This window comes from Crocodylus porosus, unplaced genomic scaffold, assembly GCF_001723895.1.
Source record: "Crocodylus porosus isolate Cpor-Errol unplaced genomic scaffold, CroPor_comp1, whole genome shotgun sequence".
Classification (NCBI taxonomy): Eukaryota; Metazoa; Chordata; order Crocodylia; family Crocodylidae; genus Crocodylus; species Crocodylus porosus.
The window spans coordinates 238,607,457-238,618,275 of NW_017728886.1; the positions used below are offsets into that span (position 1 = coordinate 238,607,457).

The 10,819-nt window shown below is 38.7% G+C and overlaps 1 protein-coding gene across 1 annotated transcript in view; it reads left to right on the forward strand.

The window, feature by feature from the left end:
* The window catches only part of ZFPM2 (zinc finger protein, FOG family member 2), a 339,889-nt gene that overhangs the window by 201,819 nt on the left and 127,251 nt on the right, over positions 1-10,819 (forward strand). The window contains exon 4 of the mRNA XM_019545852.1: positions 3,940-4,051. Coding sequence (XP_019401397.1) covers positions 3,940-4,051 — 112 coding nt within the window. The remainder of the gene's footprint in view (positions 1-3,939; positions 4,052-10,819) is intronic.

Below are 10,819 nucleotides of genomic sequence, written 5' to 3' on the forward strand. Positions count from 1 at the left end.
GAGGAGGTTAGATGAACATCTTGCTGGGGTCATTTGACCCCAGTATTTTTTCCTGTCATGGCAGGGGGTCAGACTAGATTATCTACTCAGGTCTCTTCCGACCCTAGAAACTATGAAACTATGATATTTAGCACCGTATGTGAACATACCCTTAATCATAAAATTGCTTCCTAACAGCCAGGTAGTCACAGTTGCTATGGGATAGCCTTGCAGCTAAAATCTATGGTAATTTCAAACAAAGGGGGCCAGATTCTTAATTACATTCCTTGCTACGGCCATGGAAAGTTTGTTTTGTATAAAACAGAATCAAACTCAATTTATTTATCACAATAAAAGGTGAATTGCCTGCCCCCTTAGATATTGTTTATTTCACTGTATGTCTTATTTACAAAATATCTTTTTACATACTCAATACATAAGTGCTCCCATGTCATAGCTGGTAATGTCAGACATGTAATGTATAAACAATGTAATATGATTAAACCTAACCTTAACTGGGCAGTCAGGCTGTACCTTCGTATCAACAGTAAGAAGAGTGAGGCTGCATACAGACATTGGTTTCTACCAGAAGAAATTTCTTCCCATAGAAAAATAGCCTGGGAGCTGAACTGTACAGCTTGCTTCACAGGCAAGAGCTCTCCATCCAGGATGGGGTTAGAGGCCTGTTCCTGAGAAGGGGATGGGCTGTCAAGTGACAGTTGGCAGCTCTGAAAAGCAGCAGGTGCCATAAGCAATGGTGGAAGCCCTGTGAGAGTGTCCCTCCCCCCCATCCTACCAATCAGCATTCTCCCATGGTGGTAACACTCCCAGTTCCCCCTGCCATTGTGGGAGAATTGCCCTGTTCCTTGCATCCCTCTAGGATGACCTGGAAGACTGTAGGAACCAGGGGCAGGGAACTACCGGAGATTCGCCTCAGGGAGGCAGCGGCCTGATTTGTCCTGTGCTGCACCTGGCTGTACTCCAGACCAGCTGGGTGACCTCAGTGGCAAGGGGAAACTAGAGGGGCCAGGAGGCTCCCCCTGGCTTTTAAATTGCCTCCCAGCTGAGTAGTGAGAGCAGTAAAGGGAAGCTGGCAGAGCTGAGAGCTGGCCTTAAGCAGCACCCACCACTGGCTTTTAAATTACCACCCCTCCCACTCAGCTGAGTGGTGAAAGGGGCAAAGGGAAGCAAATGCAGTCCAGAGCTGTGCTTGAAAACCCAGCTGGGTGGCTCTTCAGCTGAGTGGCAGTAGGGGCCAAGGGAAGTAGGCAGGAGATAATGATCCTTGAGCAGGGGTGGGCAAAATGTGGCCCACGGGCCAGATGCAGCCCGCCAAGCCATTCTATCTGGCCCACAGGGCCCCTAAAAAATTTAGAAAATGAATATTTATCTGCCCTAGGCTGCCTGTCATGCAGCCCTCTGGCTTGCCAAAACTCAGTAAGCAGCCCTCTGCCAAAAATAATTGCCCACCCCTGTCCTAGAGCTTGGATTTAGTGCTCAGGAGCCAAGGAGGGAGACCAGTGTGGCAAAAGCCCCTGCCTGCTTCTGATACCAGGAATTACTCTCCCTTCCCAGTCTGTGGGTTGAGGGGAGCAGCTGCCCCTGTGATTTCTCCAGACCAGTAACTCCAGTGTCTGGAAGTTGTAGGAGCCTTTCCCTGAGCTTAACTCCTCCATAGGACCAGGAGGCCGGAAGAGTGGTTCTGTGGGAACATGTGCAGACATTCAGTCTCCTCAGAGAAACTCTCCTGAGGATAATTTAACCCTGGTTGTTTCCTGGTTATTTTTCTCCCAGAACAACCATTTGCTCCAAAACAAAATGCTTGAAGACCTGCATACCTGTTTTCTACTGGGAGAACAGCAATTCTCCTGGTAGAAACTGAACATCTGTATGTGTTTGTACTGTCTGCCTCTAGAGCAGTACAGGGTAACGCAGGCTGTCATGTCCCCGTGGCAGGGCTCCTGAAACCTCAATACTCCTTTTTCTCCCTGTACTCCTTCAGATCAACCCAGAGAAGTTCAAGGAGTGGAGTTATATATACAAGGGAGAACCTGGAGGGTTACTACCATGGGAGGATGCCCCCCTCCTGCCAAGACTGATAGGATGGTAGGGCAGGAATTTTTTTAAGGTGGGAACACCTCCTGGCCTTTCTGGTGTGGGAACCCCATCTACTTGACAGTCTGCCCCAATGGGCCCCCAAAGAGCAGGGGTGGAACAGGAAGCAGCCTTCTAATCCACCTTGACTGAAGAGCTTGCTTGTGAAGCTTTCCAGCCATGGGTCTAGGGGAACATCTGTACAGTCCAGCTTCTGGGCAGTTTTTCAACTGGAAGAAGTTTCTTCTGTTAGGAGTGAATGCTTCTACACAGCCTTACTTAATTCCTTAGTTGTGTTCAGTGTGTTTCAATTATTAGTTCAGAAAAATACATAATACAGCAGAAAGTGCACACAGAGAAAATGTTAAAAAAAACCCCCAAACTGTGCATGGATATTTTTAGGAAGAATGTAGTAGATAAAACACAGAGAAACTGAGGAATATTAAAGTCAGTACATCAGTGGTATAAAGAAACAGAGTCAAAGCCAATTAAAAAGACAAAAAATATTCTTACATTCAATATGCATTACCTTACTCTAGCATTTGTATTTTGCTGGTGATATAAAATTCCCTTGTAGAAATAAAATCCTCTCATCTTAATTGTAAGTAATCTGTTCCTATAAATGTATGTATAGTATGTTCAATAGCACCACTTAATATAGTTCACCAAATGTCTTGATCTATTCTGTACAATACTCAGTAAATCCCAACGCATCAAGAATTTTCATGTCATACCATGATTTTCCAGATCCTCAGGTATTTGAAATCATTTAATGATATGGAAAACCCCAAGAGAACCAGTACTAGCACCAACTGGACAATCAGTGATAGAACAGAAAATATGAGCAAGTCTCCCAGAAAGAGTTGCAGTCTCTTGGACAGGATTATATCTTGGTAAAAAAATCAGTTCAAAATTACCTTGAGACCCTTTTATTGTACTCTGTGTTGTGGTTTCATAGCGTTTGATATACAGAACAAGGGCTGTGAATGATAAAAGTCTAAACAGCATTTCACTACCACTCCTTAAAAAGGACAGTCATGATAAGGCTTACTAAATTCTAAATCAGCTAGTATCTTGCCACTAGATTTATGAAGAGTTAAGCACAAATAATTTGGGTATTTATGCTGTACCTCCTAAAATTCCAAACCCTCTGAGTATAGAATCTAAAATGTACACAGGAGATGTTTTTGTTACAATTATCAATGTGTGTCTCCTTGCCTCTGTGCCTTGCAGAGCAGGGGATGTCACGCTTTAGTTCCTCTGTATTTGAATTTATTCATACTACCTCTTTTACAGTCTTTTTGGAGACCATGTATAGTGAATCATTAGCATTATTATTATTTCAGCTATAGTAAAATCGCACATCAACACTTAGCAAAAGGGGGGAAATTACATTATCCATTCAGAATAATTTCCTACTATAATATAAATGTTACCCAGGACAGGTCTTTGAAATGGATACTGATTCTTTAAATTCTTTCCTGTCTGTTTCAGGAAATAGTGAGATCATGTTGATAATGAAGTACAATGTGTCTAAAGTTCACTTCTAAACATTTGGCTCTTTGCTGCGAAAGTCATCTGCATTCCCTTTATAATTCTGAGCCACCAGAGATCTGTGTAATCTTGGAGATCTGATCCAATATCGTTCGGAAAAATCCTTGATAATAGTTCCACCATTCAGATCAGTGAAAGCACTAAAACCATACTGTTTGTGTCATCTTAAAAAAACTCAGACAGGGGAATAAGACCTTGGCTTTTGGGTTTGGAGATTTAGTTGTTTGCAAATAAAATGATTATTACTATTATTATTCAAGTTCTTAATCAGCACAAGCAAATGGCATCTGTTTGTTATCATCCTTTCTACAGAAGACAAAGGCTTCAGTCCCTATGGTACTGACTGCTGGCCCCAAGTGGTTGCTGGATGTGACTTGGCAAGGAGTGGAAGACAACAAAAACAACTGCATTGTGTACAGCAAAGGTAAACACAAGCTGATTTTCTCCTATGTTCTTTGCGAAGTATTAACGACAACATTCACTGTGCTCATTGCATATTAGAGAACAAATTCGATTGAAGTATTTTTCCTTGTTTTGTACACCTCACAGTACAAAGTCATTTTGCTAGCTTTTAACAATTGAAAACCCCACACTACTTATGATGTATTAGAGGATTTAAAAGCAGAGAGGCACCACATTATCTGACAAAGGATTTAGGTAGCTCCCAGGTAAGAATACCATACCATACCTTTCCCCCTCGGAGTCAGTGCCTCATGGGGAACATCAGATCCATATTGTATCTATGCACTTTAAATAAGTGAATTCTCCCTGACATTTTACATGCCATATCAGGTTGCGTTGCGCCATGTCACATTACATAGCAGCTCCTACTTGAAACCTTTGTTTACTGGAATCATGTTAACCATGACAAAGGTTAAGAATTCATGTCTCCATGCTAATAGGAAATAATGGTAACGAGGTTGCAGTGTCATTACCTCTGACATTCCAAAGTGTGAGATAAAATATATAAAGTTAGTTTTGATAGATTCTCTATGGCAAAATATGGTATTATGATGTCAATAATAATGTGGCTAATTGGTATGTGTACGAGTGTCATCTCTTGGATGGAATATCAAAATTGCTTGAGTAAATGTGATTGTTAGGAGGCTCATGTAGGAGATATCAGTTCCTAGATCATCCTGGCCAGTAGATGCAGAGGCTTTGGAGCAGAGGGCCCTAAGTACCAACCCTGCTGTGGATGTGATATAGTGAATGACTAAATGATGCCTTTTATCATAGTTAAAGCAATATAAGACATAGAAGCTTTTTATTTTGTATATCTGTTTTTTGGCATTCCCAGGCAAGATCAGTTGGTAAAACTATGGCTCTCCATCCTTGCTTTGCAATCACCAATCTCAGTGCTTTGTGAATACTTCAGAACATGCACTGTTCTTATTTAATTTATTTTCAGTTTTATTTCTAACTAAACAGACCTACTGAGATCAAAGATGTGTTTGCTGAGGCAACCTAGTGACCATTTCAGCATACAAGCATCCAGGCAAATAAGCACCCATATCAATATATTAACATACAAAACACTAATCATAACATCAAAGACTCCTAAAAACTTACTAGAAACAATTACAACTTGTTCTTATAATCACTGCAATTTATACACTTATAAGAGGATTGCTTTTAAACTGCCACGAGCCTTTGAAAGTTGAAACTCTAAAAACAGGGAATTTGCATGTTAAAAATGAGTTGCACACCAGGGTCTTAAATTCTTTCTATTATATTCCAAAACACTGACATGTTAATTTTATAACCTGAAATACCTGCAATATCACAGAAACGAGCACAGACCTAAAAGATTTCAAACTACTGCTTCTTCAGAGTATTATGATAGGCTGCCCAAGTAGGAGAAATTGTGTGTGGTATAACAGAGCTTTCTTATGCATCCAGAATCATAATTTACTTTTTCTAGAATCAATATGCTTCAAATTTTTCTTCAGAAACTTTTTATTGTAATGAGAATTTTTTTCACAATACAGTATAGCTTCCCATAGGATTTTATTTTATCAAACATTATGTTCCTGCTATAATTATAATAATACTTAGCACATATATAATACTTTCCTTCTTTAAAGTACTTTCCAAATATTAACTAATTAATTATGGTTATCTTACATGATCATATCTACAGTTATATGAAAGGCCCTTTGAAACGTGGAAAATATTTTCTAATTTTGGTATAAAATTGAGAAAAAAATTGTAATTTTACTAAAATGTACTATTTAATCTTCTGTTTATTATTCATAATGTTTATTATTTCACTTAGTAACACAGTGTTGTGAGGGTAGTGCTTCAAAATTGTATTGCTTTTTTCCCCCTGATATATTGAAGAAAAAAATGGTATTCCTACTACACTATAAATGTGTACTATAGCAAAATATGCAAACAAAACAAATCAAAATTGAAATTACATATTATAAAGTTGCATTAACTAAATTTGAAAAGTAAGTTAGATATGTGCTGAATGCTCACTTTATTCCTTTCCTACTTTGGGTTACTATTCCTTTGTTCATTAAGCATCCAGTCCTTAAATGACTTTGTGCTTGGAAATCCTGTTGAATGCAAATGGGATTTTTTGAACTAGAAGTTTCTGTGGAATTGGACCTCCAGACAATGCCAAATACAAGATGGTAAAATAAATACAACAATGCTTCCTTCTTCCAACGCTGTAGATTACATTGCCTTGATTTGTGCTGGCTTTCTGTCTTCCAGTGGTGTCAGGTGGCATGAAGTTGTAATTAGATGTTCTGTTGCAGGTTTTTTTTTTTCCTGTGTGTGTTTATTTGTTTTTTAACTACATATTGTCATTCCAGGAAGCAGTTAGCTGAACCAAATGCCTGTGGGTTGCATATGTAGCTGATTGGGTCATCTGGGAGCCACTCTTGTCACTATATTCAAGATAAGATGAACAGACTGAGCTGGTACATTTCTTAGAGTGAAATAAACTAGAAAATCACTAAATATTAAATGTTTGTCATGAAATTTTTCTCTTGGAAGTGCGCACATTGCCTCCGATGTTGTGTGTACCGGAGAAGTACATTTAACCTCAAATACACTGCATGAGCATAAGAATGGCATCCTTTGTACCCCATTAATTAGATAGTGCAGTCATAGAATAGTCTGTCTGTTGGAAAAATAGCAGTTTTCTGGGGAGAATCTAAAAACAGATTTAAAAAAAAAAGAAATAAGGGCACTCAGTTCATATAAAAAATCAATGGAAACCAGCCACCTAATTTCCCCTTCAAAAATCTACAATGTTTGAAACACATGAGTGAACATAAATTTTGTATGTATATTTATAGATACAAAATTGGTTTTCTTTATTTTTATAGCAACATGCCCATATAGTTTGTTTATACTGATATGTGACATTCACAAATTCATTCTGGTCATTTTAGTTTTAATTTTTAATGTCTCTAATTGTAAACGACAAGAACATGCATGAAAAATGCTCAGTATGAAGAAACTAACAGAGAGAGAGAGAGAGTGTGCTGTGAAAGGAAGGAAACAATCATTTGTCATTTGAAAGTGATCCTCTTAAGTAATGAGGTTTCATATATTTCTACCTGTATCCTTTCAGTCCTACCTCTGTGTCAGCATTAAAATACATGGTGAAAGAAAAATTCCCAGTTGATATAGTATTAGTAACTACACTAATACTCTTTGCATTTAAATATTTGTTTGCATTTGTTATTTTTTATAATGTAACAATAGTTTTAACAGAAAAGAGGAAACAGTCTACAACTATATTTAAATATGGTTTATTTATATTTTAATACACAGTTCAACACCAGAAAAGATGACCCATTCAACTGTTTAAGAGATGTCTTAAGGATAATATCAGAAATTGTAAAACAGACTGTATGTTCATAGCGGCTTACTATAGAAGCAGCCATGTCTAACACTGGATTATGCGTTAGATTTGGAAAAACTATAAAATCTGATCTGTGAATCAGTCCGCAAGCTAAGAAAGGGTGAGGGTATTAACTAGAAATCTTCAGTAAGGAATTTTGGTAAATGCAGTGGCACTGAAAAGGAAAGAATAGAAACAATGTGAAAAATACAATTGCACAAACTGAAAACTACACTTGCAGATCTATACATTTTTGTGGGTGTTATATAAACCATTCTCCCTTTCATATGAAATGTATGGTTACTGTATGTTTAGTGGCATTGTTAAAACAGGGGGCCTGTACAAATATTTAGCTGTGGGAATTATAAAATCATAAGGCGATTAAGTTAGCTAGTTGTGAAATTCCAATATTGCTTTTTAAATGACTTCAGGATATAGGAGGTGCTAAGGTTATTATCTGTTATCAGGAATACAGCGGAATTGTACGACTGGATAATAACTAAACAACTGACACAATGTAAAATTACATTATCAGTGTGTTAAAACAAAATTGCGCCCTAAAGGAGTCTACATGCCAGCTCAGAGCTGCAGTGTAATTATGCTTAACTCTGATAATTAAAATACAACGGAGATCAACAGAATCATTTTCATTAAGAAAATTATTAATGATGGTAGTATAACAGTAATTGATTGCAGAGCACCACAGGATAACTCCATGCAGTAAAACCAACATGTTTAATATATGTCTGAGACTGTTTGGTTATGTTGCATAACACTGAGGGTATTTAAAGTTCAGATTGCAGCTATGGAGCATCTTTGTTCTGGGAACCAAAGATCATAAAATGGCTGCTTTTAAAACTACAATTTTGATTCAAATTGTCATATTCTTCAGGAATGGTTTGAGGTCAGGAATACTGGCCGACTGGCCTTAGAGCTATCGAAAAAGAGCCATCTGCTGGCCCGATCGTACAGCAACAGCAGTTCAAATATTTTGAGCCTTCTGTCATTTTGTTTCATTTTATGCAGTGGTTGTTTTTACATTTATGTTAGTGATTTACTGATATTATTTCATTCTCTGTCCAGCCCTACTATGTACTTTTTGCCCTTACTTGTTATTGAGATGATGCAGTAGAAAAAGAAATTGTTCTCATCCCACTACTGTTCAAAATAATCTTAATGAAAGGTTAGTAAACAGTCTGACAGAATGATGTGTTAATTGCCCCAGTAGTATCTGAAATGTGATGTCAAATGCCATAAAAACCTATATCCTTCCACAAGTAAACCTGCTGTCAGCTCTTCCTGGGAGTTTAAGACAAAATTCCAGTGAGAGAGAATGTTGCCTAAGGGCAAGAACTAAGAATGCTTCGTTTTATTTTTGTAAACACAAAAATGGGTAAAAAAAAAAAAAAAAAAATCTGGGAATGATTCACCATGTAGCTACAGCATGGGTGCTTGTTGTTGAAACAGATGTTACTCTTGAAAGCCGCCCAAAAAAGTCTATTCTCCAATTACAATGGAGAACAAGCCTGCTAGGGTGGATTTGCAGGATGAGCTTAGTTAAAATGACAGATGCCCACACTGAAACTGTGTCATGGAGCTAATTTATAAATAGCAACTACTAAGAAGACAGAATGGTCTAGAGGACATAATATGATCCTGGGTGCTAGGCTGTCCTCAACTACAGTCTCCACTCTGCCACAATTTGCTGTTCCCCCAAATCAAGTCTCCTAAGCCTGTTCTGTCTTGTTTTGAGTGTGTAAATAGCATCTATTTACTTACCTTACTGCTGTGCTATAGGAATTAATATGTTATAATACAAGTTTTCTAAAAGGGTTAAGTTCTATTACTCCAGGGAATCACACATAACATTTAATATGCTTTGCTTAAAGAAAGCATATGGGTTCTTTTTACCTTTGTGTTGAAAGCCATTGTACAATGGAAGAAATTTTAATTTTTTTCTGTGACATAGAATTGCTTTTCTGTAGTTGTTCTATGAGATTCTTGATACCATATCTTTCCTCAGCAAGTGAGTTTTCTGCAAGTAAATGCATTTTGCAATTTCAGCCAGTGCAATGGTAAATTGCTCCACAGACACGTAGCATCAGGGACCCTAGTGAGGCATAGGTCAGACATCCTAAGGAGTTTAAATACTGCTGCATTAGGATATGAGGGTATATTGTTATGGGTCAAAGAGCAATTGTTTAATGGGCCAAAGGTTAACTTGGGGCTTATATTTCCGAATGCAAGGTGTTCTTTCACACATTATTAAAAGCACGTTCTCTTTAAATCCCTTACGTATAAATGTACTTTTTTCGGTGTGGACAAATCAGATACAGTCTCTGCTGAGAGTCTGTTAGTCCCTGTGGACTGCTTCTATTAGGCAAGCAATGTGTTAGTGTCTTCTGTGATGTTACACATGTTTGTTGTCCTATTTGTGGGTGAAAGTATGTGTACATGGAAAACTAACCCTCATACAAGCTCTCATTTCATGGAAAAGTTCATTTTAAAATCTCTCTTTCTAACACTGAAAACTGTAAAAGGCTGCTGTCAAGAGAAAGTATGTATGTAACATTTACACAGAATAATAACCAAGTGCATCTATGAGTAACATAGGCATGCAAGGATGCGCCCTGGTGTTCTTTTCTAATCTTGTAGCAACAGTTAATGTACCCGCATAGCTACTGCAAGACAGTTTACAAGATCAGAGGAAAAACCATGAGCCAGGCTGTGTCAGAAGAGCACCATTTTGGAGAGTGCCGGGTTGGCAGAATGGGCAAGGAACTTGCGTGCAAATATTGCAGTAGGTGTGTGGAACAGATGAGTTCCTGTTTGGCTACAGGGTTGAAGGCAAGATACAGGAGAACATTATAATTATGGGCAAAATCTTTCCCTCCATTGGCAGCGGAAGCTGCAGTCCCTCAGAGTTAACGGTGATGTCTGTCAGGCTTGATGGGTCCTCCGGTGACTGAGGAACCCGATTCTGGATACACATGTTCTTCAGCAATGGGGGCATTTTGTTGGGGGGGGGCGGGATTTGCAGCCCCGGGTTGGTCGTCTTCTTCTTCTGCTGCCGCCGCTGTTTTGCCTCTGTATCAAGTTGTTGGGCCTTGAAGTGGTGCGCACCTCGGTGGACCAGGTGGCTACAAATCCCATTCCCCTGCACAACAATATTCCCCCATTGCTGGAGAACGTGTGCATCCAGAATCATGCTCCTCAGTCACCTGAGGACCCATCAAGCCTGACGGATGATTCCGAGGGACTGCCGCTGCTGATGCCGATGACAGAAGGCAAGATTTTGCCCATAATGTTGTAGGGTTTTTTTATTAC